The sequence below is a fragment of the Oryctolagus cuniculus genome, chromosome 3 (genome assembly GCF_051225735.1).
Source record: "Oryctolagus cuniculus isolate XC-2025 breed Fujian yellow rabbit chromosome 3, ASM5122573v1, whole genome shotgun sequence".
Classification (NCBI taxonomy): Eukaryota; Metazoa; Chordata; class Mammalia; order Lagomorpha; family Leporidae; genus Oryctolagus; species Oryctolagus cuniculus.
Window position 1 is genome coordinate 8,324,771 of NC_142869.1, and position 18,886 is coordinate 8,343,656.

The 18,886-nt window shown below is 53.4% G+C and overlaps 1 protein-coding gene across 4 annotated transcripts in view; it reads right to left on the reverse strand.

Annotated features, from left to right (window-relative positions):
- Positions 1-7,212: 7,212 nt before the first annotated feature.
- CAB39 (calcium binding protein 39) overlaps positions 7,213-18,886 on the reverse strand; it is a 93,258-nt gene continuing 81,584 nt past the window's right edge. For all 4 annotated transcript variants that reach the window (XM_002712517.6, XM_051848108.3, XM_089329748.1 and 1 more), the window contains 4 exons: positions 17,247-17,306; positions 13,585-13,650; positions 11,448-11,591; positions 7,213-9,673 (listed from right to left, as the gene is read on the reverse strand). In XM_002712517.6, the coding sequence (XP_002712563.1) occupies positions 9,485-9,673; positions 11,448-11,591; positions 13,585-13,650; positions 17,247-17,306 (459 nt within the window). In that variant the 3' untranslated portion in view covers positions 7,213-9,484. The remainder of the gene's footprint in view (positions 9,674-11,447; positions 11,592-13,584; positions 13,651-17,246; positions 17,307-18,886) is intronic.

The following is an 18,886-nucleotide window of genomic DNA, read 5'->3' on the forward strand; positions in this document are numbered from 1 at the left end:
GTCATGTGGGATGTGACAGTGTTTCTTTTGAGGCAGGCCTGCAAGTAATACCTTCTCTTCTTTTGTGGTAAAATGTCTATTTCACCTTCAGTTCAGAAGGACAGTTGTTCTGGGTATAGAATTCGCCACGGGCAGTTTTCTTCTTTTCTGAATATGTCAATCATCTGACTTCCATCCTAAGAGAGACATAAGCTGTTAACTGTATTCTATTCCCCTGACTAATCTTGCTGCCCTCAGGATTTCTTCCTTATGCATTCAACATATGGATCCCTTTTCATTCAATGTATGGATCCCTTTGCATTCAACTTGGAACTCACTGGGTTTCCTGGGCGTGTGGAATGATGCCTCCATGGAGCCCATCACATGGGCGACTGAACGCCCTCCCCTCTGGTGCAGGGGTCCCTTCAGATTTCTCCCAGAACAAGATGAGCTTTGGGCAGCAGCTTTCATGAGAGCCCAGCTCCCATCTCGTGAGCCATTGCCTTTCCATCTTGTCATTGGGATCGGAAGCTGATGGCCTCCAGTTTCTGCTGTGTTTGGTTCACCTTTGGCTGCAACTCCGGGCTCCAGCCACCATCTGAGACTGTGGTTTCCCTCACTGACCATCCGCTGCCCTGTCGCTGCTTTCTCAGCAAACTCAGAGGAGGACGTTTCTGTCCTTGTGCCTGGCTTCCCCAGATTCCAATCTGCCCCACGGAGCTGCTGTCTGCGAGGTATGGTTCACTCCCACTGTCCTAGCCAAGTCTCAGCAGCCTCGGCAGGCTGTTTGCATGCAGGTCAGTCTTCACCTCGATGTAGGAGCTGTGCTTTCTTTTTTTAAAGGCAGAGTTACAGAGAGGCAGAGCAGAGAGAGAGAGAGAGGAAAGAGAGAGAGAGGTCTTCCGTCTGCTGCTTCACTCCCCAGATGGCCACAACAGCTGGAGCTGTGCTGATCCGAAGCCAGGAGCCAGGAGCTTCTTCTGGGTCTCCCACATGGGTGCAGGGGCCCAAGGACTTGGGCCATCTTCCACTGCTTTCCCAGGCCATAGCAGAGAGCTGATCAGGAGTGGAGCAGCTGGAACTCATACCGGCGCCCATATGGGATGCTGGCACTACAGGCGGTGGCTTTACCCACTACACCACAGTGAACATACTGTTTTTATTCTGTTCATTTTATTCTTGTTACATCAGGAGGAAAGTCTCTTGGCTGGGGGCAGAGGTCACAGGTGGTGAGAAAGACAACCCGTCACTACCTTGCTGTATTGACTGGTCAGCTCTGACCTCATGGGGCTACTGTGAGGATTCAATGAGCTGACACCCAGGCACACTTCGCCCCAAACCCAGTGGGTGGTCAGCGTCCAGCAGGGAGTGGCTCCAACGGCAGTTACAGAGTCCGGGTGGGGAGGTGCCATGATGCTCCCAGCACAGCCAATGCCAGCGAGAATATTTGCTTTTGTCTGTCTTGTGGGGGTGATGGGTCAGGGTAAGGCAGGATTCCCAAGGGCAGCACTGACCATGCGACACCTGATGGATTCTCCAAGTGAGTGGGCACCAAGGACCTGCTGTGTGCCGGGTGCTCTCCAGGGTCTGCGGAGCTGACCTCCCGAGGCCTCGTGGAAAGCCTTAGAGAAACTAGCACTGGGGAGGGGGCAGGGCATGGCACTGCCTTCCACTTGGACTCCAGGATGTACTTGACAGTCCTCACATTTCAAGTTCGGTGATATTTAAAGTGACAGATGGACCAGTGAGACGGTGCTTCCCATGTGCAGGTCACTGTGGCTCCGTGGCAGCCCACTGGTGGCAGGGAGATGCAGCTGTGGTGTCCATGGGGGTGGCCCCCTCACCCAGGTCTGCTGACCTCTGGCGGAAGTTCTCACCATGCGAATATTCCCAGTGGGTGTGTCTGGGTCTTGGACTCCGTCCAGAAAGGCTCCCAGGCTCTCCATCCCTTCCCTGTGGCCTAGGCATCAGTGGGGCATGGACGCTGGCCTTGTGGGTTCGTCCCCACATCTGCAGGTGAATCCCACAGAACTAGCGATTCCCAGGGATGTGCACAGCCCTGATCCAGCCTCGCCCCAGCGTGGGCACCACGAGGGGCCCAGGGGGCTGGAGGGGCATTGCCAGCCAGCAGCTCGCTCTCATGGAAGTGCCGCCCGTGTTTCGGGGGGCTCACTGAGGGCCCTCAGCTACTGCTGCCCCTCCGCACTGCTCCCCAACAAGCTAGCGCTTGGGGGGAAGAACCAAGCCTGCAGGGGTCCCCACGTGCCTCTGTGTCCCAGCTCCACCTGCATCTGCCTGCACGCCATACAGCACATGGAGGGCATCACACTGTATTAGCAGGGAAAGCAGGTGCCAGCCAGACTCCCACCCCCAGCCCGGCCCACCCCCCGGCAGTTCTGGAATGTTCTCCTCGAAGGCCCAGTCTCTCTGATGGGTGCAGGCTCCCTCGGAAGATCTGAGAGCAGAACGGTCCCCAGGGTCCTCACTGCCCCCAGGGCCTGAGCTCTGCTCCCAGACCCGTGCCTCCCTCCCCTCCCCAGCAATTCTGAGCACCCTGGCCCCACCCTGCGGGTGGGTGTGGCTCAGTCACTCACCCGAGGTGTTTGCAGGATGCTGACATGCAGGTCTGCTTCCCCGGGGTGTCCAAGGCCATTCACTAGAAGAATGTCCTGCAAAATTAGCAAATCAGGAAGCGGGTTGAATGTGAGGACGCCCCTACCACAACGCAGGCTTGGCCACCCTGCAGCTCACAGCTAAGCCCCGAGTAGGTGCTGAGGGTGTCAAGGCGAGGGGGTACCAGTGAGAAGCTCAGGGCAGCAGGGGAGGGGGCACCACAGGCACGGTGTTGCCGACACCCCCGGGGGCACCTGGCATGCTCAGGATCCCCCCTGAGTGCTAGCCCAGGTCTGACTCAGCAGTCAGTTGGGCTGCGCTGTGGCCAGGGCTCTCTGAGACCTGGCAGCTGTGCCCGTGTCCCCTGCCAGCCCTCATCCTGGAGAGGTCCCCCTCAGGCCTGGCACAATCCTGGCTCACTCGTGCTGCCCGCCAAAGAGCTGGCAACCTGGCTGTGCCCGGCAGCAGTGTCGGGAGCTCTGGGCGTGAGTGAGGACTGCTGGCATTGATGGAGAAGCTGATGGGACAGGGGCCGGCTTGTTAAGACGAGTAGGGACAGGTGCACAAAGGTTCACCTGCCAGTCGCCAGGAGCTTTAAATGAAATCCAGACCTGCTCTGCTTTGCTTCCGCATAAATGTGATCTGAGCCTGCTCCCCAAGACAGGGAAACAGCCATCGTGTCATTTTGGCCGCTGGCTACAATCGTGCCAAGGACGCTGGTGGCTTGAGAAGGCGGGGGCAGGGACCAGTGCTGAGTATAGTGGGGTGAACATCCCCACGTCAGAGCACCGGTCAAGTCCTGGCTGCGCCACTTCCAATCTCACTCCCTGCTGATGCGCCTGGGAAGGCAGCCGAAGATGGCCCCAGTGCGTGGGGCCCTGCACCCACGTGGGAGACGGGGATGGAGTCAGCTCAAGCATGCAGACGGCTGGAGGGTTTCACACCATGGCGGAGAAGGCACCAACACCTGCTGCATACGCAAGTGCCGTGCAAAGCGACTCCCTGCAGGCTCTGACCTGAACAAGGGGGGACCGCGGAGCATCCTGGCAGTGGGGAATGGGGGCGCAAACAGGTCTTCGCCCCTCTGGTCGGCTCCCCAGCGCCAATCAGGAGAAAGCATCAGAGGCATCCCAGTCCCGCGAGTGTCTCCAAAATGCCTGAGCAGCACTCTTCTCAAAGCTGTCATTCAAAACAAGGGCAGGGGACATCAAATGCCTACTCCTTAAAGTATAAACTTCCAAAGCTTCCAGAAAATGCAGTTTATTAACAAACGAAACAAGCAAATACCACCACCACCACCCCCCACCTAGGTTCCGTCGTTCACTCACACACCTGCTCCTCCCTCTCCCCTCTGTAAGCCACTGGATGAGCCCTGGCATCCGGTACCCAACTGTCACTCGGATCTGTTCCCTTCTCCACCTCGGCAGCTGTTGCTGCACTCAAGGAACTCTACTGCCACCCAGTGGAGCTTTTGGGAATGAGCACAAGCCGACCACAGGGGAGGGAGACCCAGGTGCGGCTGGCCTGGTTCAAATTCTCATCTCCACCAAGACAGCTCCTTTAAACGTTGAAACAGAGTTGGCAGGAAGGATGCTCCCAGACAGGACAGCAGCCAGAGACGGGAAAGACCCCCGAGGACAGGTCTGCATCAAACTGGCTGGTGTGCTGGGCGTGGGGCTCCGAGGGCAGGAGCACTGGCTGTTACCATCAGTGGCCCCAGTTAGCAGAAGCGTGTATGAGGGGGCACCCCAGGACCTGGCGGCAGGTCCCCAAGAGGGAGAGCCCCACGCCGCAGAGGGACTTGGCTAAGTTCGAGAGGCTGCCACGTGGGTTAGCAGTGGTGGCCTGACTTGGTGGGACCCCGCCACCATTTTCTCCATGCAGGTAGACTGTACCATGGGAGGGAATGCCCAGGTACCCTGGTGGGGAGGGGCCTTGGCTCCCCGGGACCACACCCACCCGGCTCCAGTGCCCCAGGGGAGAGAAGGAGGGGGCCAGCTGTGAAGCCTGCCCCGCTGGCTACTGGCACCAGCTGCCAGCTCGGGTCGTCCATGGAGAACAGCCAGAGACTTGGGTGCCGGGAACCTGCAGCCAAGTGACAGGGCACCTGGCAAGCTAGAGCTCATGTGTGAAACCCTCCTAGGCCTGTGGAGAACCCAGGAAATGTTCCCCAGAAAGCCCTGGGATCTGGTTTTGAACTTCACACCACCTTGGAAGGAGATTTTGACAAATGGCAGAGGACGCCATCTCCTGCCTAGAAACAGCCCCGATTCGGTGGAACAGTGCCAGGTGCGGGAGGGCAGACTGACCGTGACCGCCAAGGCCTCCTCCGCCCGTCTCAGGGGAACGCAGGGAGGGGACCGCCCTCATCAGATCCTGGGCCGCACTGGCAGGTGCGTGGCGGAGCTGTGGTTGACGGAAATGAAATCCTGGTGGTCGCAGCTGATGGGCGTTTTAGGGCCGTGTTCAGATGGCTCCTCCTGGGGGGCTGCTGTAACGGGACCCAGAGGGAGGATCTGGGTGCCACGCAGGCTGAATCTGACCTGTCCGTCACACCTGTGGCCAGGGGGTGGGCACCAGGCTCTCAAAGACCACACTCTGCCAACCCAGGAGCTCCTGGCAGGGCAGTGTGCCTCGAGCCGCCCTCTGCTCCCTGAAGGTCACCTTGGGCTCCTGTGGGATTCTTCCTTATCTGCGGTGACCCCAGCGTCTGGCACAGAACGGTGCAGAGCTCTGCAGCCCTCAGAGTTCACGTGACCTTGTCTGACCTTTGCAAATCAGGATGATGGGGTGGGAAATCACCCTCCAGGGCGCCCCTGGATCTCAGTGTTTTGTGGCAAGGGGAAGTGGGCTTTCAGCTGGTGACTGGTAGGAAGTAGAATGGGAGCTGATGCATGAGCACAGCCCTTGGGGTGGCCATCCAGTGACACTAGGACCCAACAGGACCCTGCCACTGCTGCAGCAGCACAACACACAAGCAGACTGAATTAGCTGGCAGAGGTGAGGTGTGGTGGAATGAGAAGGCCATGCCAAGATGGCTGCTGGCAATGGAGCCTTCCTGGCAATAGGCTGTGATTGGATGGCTCCGGAAACTGCCTGGCAACAGGGTGTGATTGGTTAGGGCATAGACTGCCCCTTGACCAGATTGGCTGCCTTGGCTATATAAGCTGCTGTACCAACTGAAATAAATGAGTCTCAGGCTGCTCGCCTGCTTTCACTGACTCCTGGGATCTGTGTGGTGACTCCGCGCCTCTTGCCCCCACCACGCTCCTCAGAAGAAATCCACAGCAACAGTGAGGTGGCACCACTGGCCAGGGCACATCCCCTGCCCTCAGCAGAGAATGGAGATGCTGCTTACAGACAAGGGGTTGAAGGAAACAGGGGGGTGCACATGCCCCCCAAAACAAGGCAGCCCGGCAGACAGGGCCTTTGTCCACCTCGCCTGCATGGTTCTCTCACCTTTGCTGTAGTTTCGTGGTGGTAAGCAGTAAACACTTTTTTGGGAAAGGTAGAGTTAACAAGAGAGGCAGAGGGAGAGAGAGGTCTTCCATCCACTGGCTAGTTCACTCCCTAGATAATCACAATGGCCAGAGCTGAGCCTACCTGAAGCCAGGAGCTTCCTTCGGGTCTCCCATGCAGGTGCAGGGGCCCAAGGACTTGGGCCATCTTTTTTTTTTTTTTTTTTTTTACAGGCAGAGTGGATAGAGAGAGAGACAGAGAGAAAGGTCTTCCTTTGCCGTTGGTTCACCCTCCAATGACCGCCATGGCCGGTGTGCTGCGCCGATCCGAAGCCAGGAGCCAGGTGCTTCTCCTGGTCTCCCATGGGGTGCAGGGCCCAAGCACTTGGGCCATCCTCCACTGCCCTCACGGGCCACAGCAGAGAGCTGGCCTGGAAGAGGGGCAACTGGGACAGAATCCGGCGTTGGGCCATCTTCTACTGCTTTCCCAGGCCATAGCAGGGAGCTGAATCGAAGTGGAGCAGTTGGGACTCGAACTGGCACTCAGCTTTACCTGCTAAGCCACAGCGCCAGCCCCAGTACACACTTCTGCCCAGGTTGGACTGCTAATAAAGGGTCAGGGACCAAGAAGGATCCACTCACCACTTCACAGTCTACATGCATGGTGTAGCACTGACACTGGGGGGAGTGGGGCGGGCCCCTGGCATCCTGTATCAGAGCACTGGTTTGAGTCCTGGCTGCTCTGCTACTGCTCCTGGGAAAAGCAGCAGAGGCTGGCTGAGGGGTTTGGGCCCTTGCACCCACATGGGGGACCCAGAGGAAGCTCCCGGCTTCTGTCTTCAGTGGGCTCAGCCCTGGCTGTTGCAGACATTCGGGGTGTGAACCATCAGATGGAAGATCTCTCTCCCTTTCAAATATATAAATCCATCTTTTAAAAGACATAGTAACGACTTCACTGTGACACCAGGCAGAGCAAGGCCAACATGAGTGTGGGAGTGGGGAGGGAGAAGACAGGTGACTTCCAGGGCAGAACTCAAGGGGAGTGGGCGTTAACTGTTTCCTGCCCAGGCTGTGAGAGCACACGTACCTCTGTGTCTCCCGACTGGGCAGTCCAGTGACACAGACGCAAGAGTCTACAAGGTACCAAAAAGACAGACAATGCTGTTTCTCCAAAATTTTTATTTTAATTTAAATTACAGGGCCAGCCAGATATTCTAAGAAATTCACTTTTCCTCAGGAGAAAGGAAATGCTCTCATGGCATTGCTAACAACTGTATACATCTCCACTTTTTTTCTTAAAGGGTTAAAATCACATTAAGTAACTGCCAAATGTAATTAAACCTTTAACACAAAAGAAACCACTTTTGATATAATAGTTTTGGTAATATGAATATATTAAATGATCATAGCTTCAAATGCAACTGTTCCACTTTGAATGTTTTCACATTGCTTTGTTTAGAAACCAACAGAGTGTGAAGGACCCTCAGCCCCCGCCCCCTGCCCCGGCAGGGCCACCGAGGCCACCCCTCCTCACAGAGCAGGCCCCAGCGCTCGAGTGGGAGCGGCCGCGTTGTCCGAAGCCCCGAGAGCTCTCTGGCTCGGCAAGGAGCGCTTCTTCTACTTGGCACCCGTCACCGCAGGATGGCTTCACACTAAACCCAGGTGCCCGGCATTAGCCTGTGGGAGCAGTGCCACGGTCCGGCCACGGTGTCTTCCTAAGCAGCCCAGAGTGTTCTGTAGGGCTGCTTTCCCCACGTCTGGCAGAAAAACACGACTCCCTTCCCACAGGGTGTTACAAAGATGGGCTCGGGACAACCAGTTACAATGCAGACTGCTATTTTCATGAATTTGAATTCGATGGGTATTTCGGGAACCACTTTCCTACCTGGTATTCCTTGGAGGGGACCTAGAACCTGCTGGAACATCTGTTTACTGGCTGATAAATCATTCAATTAGTAAGAGAGGCTAGCGAAGAATAATTATATGAATTTCTTGATCAGCTACAGCCATGCTGAATTCGAACGGGCAAACTCTGATTGGTAAGTTGTTAGTTGTGATCTTCGTATCTCTAAGATGAACAGATCCCATTCTAATAACTTGATATAGATAAGAGTCTAGGAGACATTGTTCTGCCATGGTCACAGTAACAAAAAAGTGGTGCAAAATCAGTTACTTTATAAATACTGGTAATTTGCAGCATTAAGGAACAGGACATTAAAAAAAATACATTTCCCACAGGACACCTCTGCCCGGAACTCTTGTCCTGGAGAAGCCGAGGTGGTCACCACTCAGCTTCACAACCACGGGACGGGTCAGCTGCTCTAAGCAAGAAGAGGCGCCCGCTCCACGGAGTCTTCCCCGCACGGAGCCCCAGCCTCACCCAGAGACCTGGCAAACTCACAACTCCGTTTTCCGAATGAGGTCGATATTGTGCAGGCGTAGCTGACCCAGTTCCAGGTCTAGAGTTCAGCCTGTTGATGGCACCCCACTAGGGAACTAAATACAAAGGATTGGTTTACTTTTTGTTTCTTTTAATGCTGTGATATTTAAATGTTAAATCAGCATTTTCATGTGATCTGAAGTATTTCAATTACATATGAGCATTCATTTTTTTGCAAAAACTCAGTATTAGGTAATAGTTACATACTACTACAATAACATTCCTCTGCTGTACAAATTAAACCATTTAAAAGAAATGAGCATTCTAAGAATTATATACAAAAGAAACCTGTGAGCAGTGTTGAAATGAAATGCAAGGTGTTGTTGCTAGCTCTACTGTTTTAAAATACCTGCAAAAAGTAAAATCAACAAATACCCTCAACATATCCAGGTTTACAAGTCTCAAGAAAACCAATGTCAGAAACCCTAGAAAGCCGTGAAAAGCATATGTACACTTCCCTCGTGACCCCAGGAAGCTTCACACTGTGAGAAGTTGCTAAGTGTATCAATTTATTCGCACACCACCTTCATCCTCCCCAGAGCCTCCCGCCTGGGACAGGGCTCCCCTGACTTCCTTCGGCGAAGGCCCAGGAGCTGCCGTGAGGGTCAGGTGCGCGCGCCATGCCGCACGCTGTCTTCCACAGGGCAATGCCTACACACAGGTCTAGGTGGACGGGGTCGGCGCCCGCCCCCCTAGCCACCCTCGGCTGCGTGCTGGCCTCCAGGAAGCCAGCTGTGTCCAGCACTCCCACAGCAGTGGAGTCTTTGAGCTCTGAAATGACACAAAGATCAAGGAAAAGCCCACGTGTGCTCTAGTGTGCAAGCAGCAGCAGCTACGCGCTCCAACCTGGACTAAGAACAGAAAGGTCAAACGAAAACCGTTCACTTAACAGCAGATTAGCAGTAATGTTCCTCATGGATCGGGAAGAGTGCCTGACGCTGAACAGCTAACAGCAGGTGCTGAACTTGCATTTAACATTGAGGGTTACTGGAAATCAGGCTTCTTGCTGGGCCGGTCTCTTCAGATCCCTGATCTGTTTGACCAAGTAGGTCTTCTCGTCGTTGAACTGCTCGTCCTCCGTCCTGTCGTTCTGGAACCTGCTGAGGAACTCGATGAGCTTGGTCTGGTTCTTGAGCAGGATGTCCAGGATGGGCTGCGTCTTGTTCGGGTTGGCGACAAACACCTGCACAGGGAGAGGCCGCGTCACTCACAGCACAGAGCGGTGCCCTCCCGGGGCAGGCGGGACATCAGGGAATTGGACTTTGCTTCAGAAGCTCTGATTTTACAACTTGGAGAAAAAACGTTCAATGTTTTAGCACAGGAAGAGTGGACTAGCTCATCCCGCTAGCCTGAAACAGTGGTTGGTGCTGACTACAGATGTGCACTGCAGAATAAAATGAGCAGAAATAATTCCTGGGCACGGGAGGGCTAACTGGATGCTTCTTTTCTTTTACTTGAAAGGCTGAGCGAGAGAGGGCTTGATCTTCCACCTGCTGGTTCACTCCCCAGATGGCCTCAATGGCTGGGGCAGGGCAGAATGAAGCCAGGAGCCCAGACTTCCATCCAGGTCTCCGTGTGAGTGGCAGGGGCCAAGTACTCAGGCTATCCCCTGCTGTTTTCCCAGGTGCCTTAGTAGGCAGCTGGATGGGAAGTGGAACAGCTGGGACCTGAACTGGTGCTCCAATACAGGATGCTAGCATTGCAGACAGGGGCTTAACCCCCTGTGCCACAGTACAGACCCCAGATTTTAAGACCAAGATCCAAGGGGCGGACGTGTGTGGGGTGCAGTGGTTAAGACGCCGGCCGGTGTACTGGCATCCCATCTCACAGTGCTTGGGGATGAGTGCTGGCTCTGCTCTCGATTCCAGCTTCCTGCTGAAGTGCACCCCAGGAGGCAGCAGGAAACGGCTTAGGGAGTTGGCCTCTTGTGACCCATGGTGGAGACCAGGACTGAATTCCTGACTTGGCTTTAGTGGGGCTGGGCCCAACCCTGGCTGCTGCGGTCATATGGGGAATGAACCAGTGGATGGGAGATCTGTATGTCCCTCTGCCTTTCAAATAAATAAAAAGCTTCAAAGAAAAAAAAAAAAAAAAAAAACAACAGAGGGGTAGGGGAGGGGATAAAAACCCCAGGGCGCAGGCATTTGGCCAAGTTGTTAAGGTGCCTGCATCTAACTCCTGGCTCTGGCTGACTCCAGCTTTTCTGCTAATGCAGACCAATGATGGCTCGAGTAATGGGTTCCTGCCGCCTACCTGGAAGTCCTGGCTTGGGGTCCTGGCCTAGCCCTGCTGTCGCAGGCATCTGGGGGGTGAGCCAGCGACAGGAACCTTCTCTATCTTACGGAAGGGGAGAAGGAAGGAAGAAAACTAGCGTCTACAAAACCACTAAGAAGTGGTTTTGCTTTGGGGCCAGCACTGTGACACGGTGGGTTAAGCTGCTGCCCACAGTGCAGGTCCATGTGGCTGCTGGTCCGAGTCCTGGCTGTCCCACTTCTAATCCGGTTTCCTGGTAATGTAGCTGGGAGAGCAACGGCAAGGCCCTGCCACCCAGGTAGGAGACCTGGATGCAGCTCCTGGCTCCTGGCTTTGGCTTGGCCCAGCCCCGCATGCTGCAGCCACTTGGGGAATGAATCAGTGGATGGAATCTCTGTCTCTCTTTCCCCCTCCCCTTTTAACTATGCCTTTCAAGTAAATAAAAACTTAAAAAAATTAAAAAAGAAGAAATGGTTCACTTTGTGATAAGCAATCCTCTAATGTGGAAGATAAACTTTCTTGCACTCAAATTCAGTATCCCACATTTCTAGATCTTTCTGCTTAAATGTTACATATACCACACGAACATGAACACTGAAGACACGGAACTCCATCACTCAGACGACCAGAGTGAGGCTAACACCTGCAATCTGTTTGAAGCGCACTGAGCAGCTCTGAATGAAGGCTTCGTCTTTGTACTCTACCTTAAAAACGTGAAAGGCCTCAAACTGGATGTTGCGACTTTTGTCTCGCAGAAGGTTCATCATTAACTTGAGGTTCTCAGGTTTACTGATGTATTTCGTCATAATTGTGAAGTTGTGTCTATCTAACAGTAGTTCACCGAGAAGCTGCAAAGACATTTAAACAATCATTCTTACATTAGGATTTAAAGAAACAAACATCTTGTAACACCTTTAGTAAGCATATATGAGCAGGGACTCGGAGGACTGGCGAACTGCAGTGGCTGTGAGAGCCACAGGCTGCGAGGCCGGTGGGAGGAGCAGGCGTTGTGCGGCGCCTGGGGATGGGGGCCCTGGGCAAAGCTGGCCTGGCCTCGGATCTGGCTCCCTACTCCTTGTCAGCGCTGTAGCCCTGAGCATGTTGTTTAACTTTCCCGTGCCTCAGTTTCTCATCTGTGCACTGGGAGTGGATAAAAGGTGCCTGCATCTCAAGACAGCGCCGTGGGCGACCAAAGTGTGCGCATGTACAAGGGGCACGGCGGGCCTGAGAGGAAGAGGCGGGGGTCTGCGGGAGAAGCGCCCACGCACAGCTGCTGTGCCGTGGCTCCGCTGCTCCTGGCTGCCTTCTACCCATCTGAAGTCCCCAGGTGGCTGACTTCTAGCTAAGCAGCCTGACATCGTGTTATCAGAGGAGGCCTGCCAACGGCTCACTTCACTGAGCCCCAGGTCCCTGAAGGACTGGTAGTTCTTCAATTTCTTTAGACACAAAATTGAAGAACTGAAAGTCTCAGGCAGGGAACCAGCTACTGACAAAAGACGACCTGCTTCGTGTCTACGCCCAGGGTGCACAGGTGGAGTGGCCACCTCCTTTTCATGCTGGTAATTCTGAAAGCCTTTCTCCTTAACCAACGAGCTGCAATTTGGTCACAGTTTATTGATTTGTGAAACATGGCCACCCTCTGCTCTCGCACACCACAAGGAGGCGCTGCTGTCCTGGCAGTTCTGTCTTGCTGCTGTCTCAGAACGCTGGGGAAGAGCACTATGCCCTGGCCCTTTGGGGCCGAGTCAGAGGAGCAGGGACACTGAGGTGTCCTCCTGTCGCATGGATGTGCAGGGAGGAAGTGCCTCCAGCAGCTCCCAGAGTTCTGCAGAACACTGAGGTGGGAGGGTCCTCACGCACCATCAGAGTCATGGTCAAGTCGGAAGCCCTGGGGCTGGGGCCCAGGCTGAGATCAGGACCCTCAGCACTGACTGAGATGGCCTGGGCGAGAGCAGTCCTGGCAGGTGCTGAGCGGGCGACTTGTGCAGCGACCGCAGGGTCAGCAGACAGCATTGCTGTCGAAGGCTCCTGATGCCCTTCGCTGTCTTTCCAGGGAAGACAGTCCTCGGGGGCCTTCTCCTCAGGGTGGGATGGGGAAGGCAGGCATAGGGCCCTCATCGACATGAACTCCAGACCTCGGAGGGGAAGATCTGAGCAGAGCAGAAGGTATGACGAACCTGGCCGGCAGCACACACACAAGCATGCGCCCCCGTGAACCCTTCATGATTCCCATGGCAGTTCCTGTTGGGCCCACGCACTGACAGAATGGGGCGCAGGCTTTCATTAACTAGCCTAAGAATTTTCTGGAGCAGGGGTCAGCAAACTGTAAAGGGCCAGTGAGTAAATACTTTAGCCTTCGTAAGCCATTCAAATATGCTGTCAAACCTGGAGCAGCCGTGGACAACAGAGAAATAAACGGCTATGTCTGTGTTCCTGTAAGACTTTATTTACAAACATGGGCACTGGCTGCACTTGGGCCACGGCCTGTTGTTTGCCAATCTGTTCTAGAGTTTACATCCTAATTGTGACATTTTTAAGTTCCTGAAGGACCTGTCCATCTCGGATTTGACACGCAGCAGCCAGAGCTGTCCACGAGCCACAGCCGCGCTGAATGCTTATTTAGTTCATGTGAATCCCAGCCTCAAGTCTGTGCCCACTGCCTGTGGGGTCTCTGCATACAAGGGGCTGGGCACATGCAGTGCTGCTGAGCCCACTGCTTTCTGTGGAGACCCTGGCCACAGACACGTGTGTTCCAGCCCATGCCAGCCCATTCCCTTTCCACAAGGCCAAATGCCAAACATGTGTGAAGAGAAATAAACTGCACAAAATAATCTCTCATACCTTGAGTGACTGTCTCTTTGTCACATAATTTTCTGAATGGAGTAATTTCTCATATTCACTGAAAAACTAAGACAAGAAAACATTTATCAGTGTTATTAAAGACTGGCAGCTAACATTATAAAATTCAAATACAAACATTTAACACCATACAGGCCAGCGGCTGCCCCAGCTCCCCTGTCCTCTCACGCTCAGGGAGCCCCAGGTGATGCCCGATGGTCACCTGTGGAAAGGGCCCTTGGACCATCTTCTCTTGGCACCAGCTAGGTCCTAGTGCAGATCCAGTGTTGTCACCCCAGACTTCGCATCAGCTCTTTTTCTTTTTAAATTTATTTAAAAGGCAGAGGCACACAGAGATCATCGATTTGCTAGCTCATTCCCCAAATGCCTGCAACAGCTGGGGTTGGGCCAGGCCACAGCCAGGAACCCCAAACTCAATCTGAGTCTGGAGAGCATCACTGAGGGCATTGGGAAGGTGAATCAGCAGATGGGAGCCTTCTCCCTGCCTCACACACACACACACACACACACACACACGATAATGTGCATTTCCACAACCTTCTTGAAGCTTCGCCCTCTGTGTGTGTGTGTGTGGGCATATGCGCGCTTGTGTATACATGTGTGGGTGTGTGTCTGTACACATGTGTGCTGGCAGGTGTCAGTGTGTATGCAGGTATGTGGACGTGTGTCAGTGTGTGTGTATACATGTGTGTCTGGGCGACGATGAGTTGGAGATGTTCCAAGATTGCAGAGCTGTGACTTTTCGTGCAGGTGGCAGGTCCTGGGGGACGCTGCTTTGTCACCTGTCCCCGTGAAAAGTATCTGTGCTGATGTGTCAGGACGGGTCCTCATCTGCCATCCATCTGTGATACACAGCAGGGAGTGACAAGCTGAGGTCCGTGTGCCAGACCTCGCCCTGCTGTTTTTATAAACGGTCCTCACTGGCCCACAGCCCTTTGTTTGCTGTAAATGGATTTGCTTATATCTTTCGCCCAGAGCTGCTGTATACCACTTCCACGTGGAGGACAGGAGGCTGCCCGACGTGCTAGCAAGCTGGAGCTTCTCAAATAGTCATCAAACTGATGCTCCAAATAATCGGCTCTGCCTTCAACGGGCAACACAAAATACACCTATTTCAAGTTCCTGACGGAAAACGCAGGTTTTCTGCTGCCCCTTGGTCGCCAGGGATGCTCTCCTATGGAGCTCCGTGGGGGCACACTCAACACTCAGTCCGTGCCTTCCTCAAGAATGCGACTGCCCCTCGGGGCGGGCACGGGCAGATGCTGGGGAACACACCCGGCCACGCCCGCACCCACGTCTGCGGCCCTCCTAGATGTCACTCAGGGAATGGCACTTCTGTGGAGCACTGTGCCACTGCAGTGTCACCCTAGGCGATGGTGTCACTTTGTGACACTGAACTGCACTTCCCTTGAAGAACGCCAGTGGGACAAAGCTGTCCCAGGTTCTGTGCCAGAAAAGGCTATATTCTTTCTTAAGAAACCATTTTGCTTTAGAAGTGTGAGTATTGTGGTCTTTGAAAACCAGAGCCAAAGTACACCTCAATGCAAGACTTTCTTTGACTCACCCACACCTCTGCCTCCTCTCCCTCGATCTCACTGCTCCATACACAGGCCTGGGATGTGCTTCAGAGTCTTCTAAAACCCTGTTACCTGTGTCACCCACTAGTACCATGTAGGAAGCTACTGTATAACAAAATTTAATAAAAGACTCCCTGCTTATACTAAGTGTCCTGGAATGTAGCTCATCTGTGTCTTTGGTGGCCTCTGATGTCAGTATGCTGAGAAACCTCTGAGACTGTGTGACAGGACAACAAATGGCTGCTGTTGATCAAATGCTTACCGAGCTGCGTCCCTGATGACACAGGAAGGCTGCTGCTCCCATTTCAAACCAACAACACACACAGAGAAGCACACCCGCACCCAAACACACAGGGGCAGAAACAGAAACAAGGGGCCGCAAGGTCGAAGCCCTTACGAGGGCCGAGTGTGCACTCAGCACTGTTTAGATGCTGCTGGTGGGCGGGAGATGGGGAAAAACACAGAAGAAAGCACAGGCTTTTGCCTACTAGAACCTTATGACTGAATCGAACAGCAAAGAAAACAACGGAGTGCACTATTACTCTAAGTTCCCTAGACATCCTCTCCGATCTTAGACGATGTGTACGTGAACCACAGGGCGGGGGACAGCCGTGCCTCAGGAGACAAGCACAGCTGGCAGAGGTGGAGGACAGGCTGGGGCTGGTATTGTGGTGCAGCACTGGTTGGAGTCCCGGTTGCTCCACTTCTGGTCCAGCTCCCTGCTAACATGCCTGGGAAACAGCACAAGTCCTCGGGCCCCTGCAGCGACGCAAGATACCTGGACGAAGCTCCTGGCTTTGGCTTGGTCTAGTCCTGGCTGTTGAGGCCATTTGGAGAGTGAAACAGCAGATGGGAGATCTCTCTCTCTCTCCCCCTCTGTAACTCTTTCAAATAAATAAACAAATCTTTTTAAAAAAACAAATCTGTCCTCTAATGTGGGGAGCAGCCCGGACTGGACTGAGTTACTGGAATTAAGACTTATTCTATGCATCTGCTCTCCCACAATATGGCGCTGGGAGAGAAGTAAACAGCTTCCGCACAGCTGCCTCCAGTTCAGCTAATAAACTGTAGGACTTGCTCCTGATTGGAGGAGAGCAGCGTACTCGGCGTGTGGGCAGCCGAGTTGGGATTGGCGGAGGAGGACTATAAAGGAGGAGAGAGACGGCATGCACGAAGAACATCTATGGGGAACATCTAAGGGGAACATCTGAAGGAACGCCTGTGCAGCCCCCAGAAAGCCGGCCGGCGGTGTGCCGCTCCCCTGCGGAAGTGGGGAATGTGGCCAGGGGGAACTGCCCTTCCACGGAGGTGGAAGGGATAGTAGCCAACCCGGGAAGAACCAGCAGCAAACCCGGGGAGGGCCGAGCAGACGAAAGAACAGCGCAGGGTCCTGTGTTGTTCCTCCACAAAGAGGGGGAGCGACACTCTAACTCGTTCAAATAAATAAATATTAAAAAAAGAAAAAGAAAAAGCAGAGGACAGGCGACACTGCAGCCCGCGGGGTGCTGGTGTGGCTTGAGGCAGTAATGCAGCAGCACGAGTCCTACACAGCTCTGGGGACACTCACGCCACGAGTGTGACGCTAAGAGCTGGAAGGCACCTTGCCGACGGCTCACTCCAAAGTCCTCCCCTGCACACAGCAAAGGACAGACCTGTAACAGCCCAGCACTCACTCCTGGCCTCGGCCCCAGAGGCGTCAGCACAGCTGGTGCCCACCCACCCCTCAGGGCTGCTCTCATCCTAGCACTGCTGCCCCCTTCTCGCTACCTGTGGGCAGGAACTGACGAAAAAGGAAGAAACGGGAGGGAATCAGGTAACGCGTTCATCTTCCTTTCATCTTAACTATGGTATCACTGGGCAGCAAAATGCTCTCTCCTCCTCTTCCGAAGAAAAGATGCCGAGAGCAAAGCGCTGACCGCAAAGATCCAGTTCTGCTTCTGACGAGCAACACCAAGCCAGCATTCAGAGACAAGAAGCAAGGTAAATATCCTGGAACGTATCATTCTAATCACTCATTTCTGGGAAGAAAGTTGTAATTTGTTATCTGAGTACATTTCATATACTTACTCTATCATAATGCTGTTCCAAAAATTCTGCACTGAGCAACTTGTGTCTTGTAAGTAAATCCTAGAAAAAGAAAATACTTTTATAGTGGTTCTGCACTCAAATTCTTTCAGAAAAGATAATCCTAAAACATTCCACGCCATTTTACCTGATAAAAATGTTAAAAATTACCATATTGAACACTGTAGCATGAACTACACTGAAAACATTCACTCCATACAAAGGAGTGAAATTACAACTCCAATGAGTACTAGTCATGGATCTATAGCTCTTAAAAAAACATTAAGAAACAAATATATAAGGCAATGGAAATATAAAAAGAAAGAGAACAAAACAGTGGAATGGAAGTTAGCGTTAATTGTTGGGGTAAACCATCAAACGCAATCCTGCGCCGAGTGCTCACGGTAGAGAAGGGAAATGTCTTTCGTTAGAAAAAGTTTTGGTGCCGGCGCTGTGGCGTAGTGGGTACAGCCACTGCCTGCAGTGCCAGAATCCCATATGGATGCCAGTTCAAGTCCTGCCTGCTCCACTTCCAATCCAGCTCTCTGCTGTGGCCTGGGAAAGCAGTGGAAGATGGGCCCAAGTCCTTGGGCCCCTGCATGCTTGTGGGAGACTCAGAAGAAGCTCCTGGCTCCTGATGGCACAGCTCCAGCTGTTGCAGAAAATTGGGGAGTGAACCAGCAGATGGAAGACCTCCCTCTCTGCCTCTCCTTTCTCAGTGTAACTCCTTCAAATAAATAAATAAATCTTAAAAAAAAAAAAAAAAGTACTGGAGGCTCTACTTTCTTCCCCCTGAATTCACTCTATTCAGTTTTGTATCTAACGCAATCTTTTTTCAGACAGGATGCTTTTTTAAAAGCCGCAACACATTATAAACTTTGTGCCTAAGTAAGCAGAATGACAGTGCAAAAAATGTAGAATTACCCATCAGTTTAACCAAAAGTCTACCCCGTATTCTCGGGACCAGCCCAGACCTCACCCCAGCTTTCCCAGAGACAGGAATCATAAGCCCCTCCTGTGAGCCTACGTGACGCTCCAGGAGCAAAGACAGGATCGGCTGCTGGGACGGAGAAGTTCGGAATGGATGCGCCCTGGTGAGAACGGCAACTTGGAGTTTCTTTCCTGTTCCTGTTCAAAGGTTGCCCAGGATACAACGAAGTGGTGTATCCTGAAGTACGTTCAAGTTTAACACTGGTCGTAAGCAGCGCTCAAAACTGTTCCATGGTAAATGTGCCAAGTGTTAGAGCTTGAGCGCATGTGGAAACCCGGGAGTCTGAGACCCCGCAGGGAGCTCCTTGGCCACCCGCCTCCGGTTCACATTCTCCCCCAAGGGCCGTGTGCAGTCTGCCCTCCCCTCTGCCTGGTTACCCACCTCCGGTTCACATTCTCCCCCAAGGGCCGTGTGCAGTCTGCCCTCCCCTCTCCCTGGTTACCCGCCTCCGGTTCACATTCTCCCCCAAGGGCCGTGTGCAGTCTGCCCTCCCCTCTGCCTGGTCACCTGCTACTCATCACTCACTCAGGGAGCACTTCTAGGGAACCCCTCTTGACTGCTCACCAGCCTGACAGAACCGGCCTCAGCTGTGACTTGACCCTGTTTGTGCGGTTATTTGATTCAAGTCTCTCCTGTACTCAATTATAAGTTG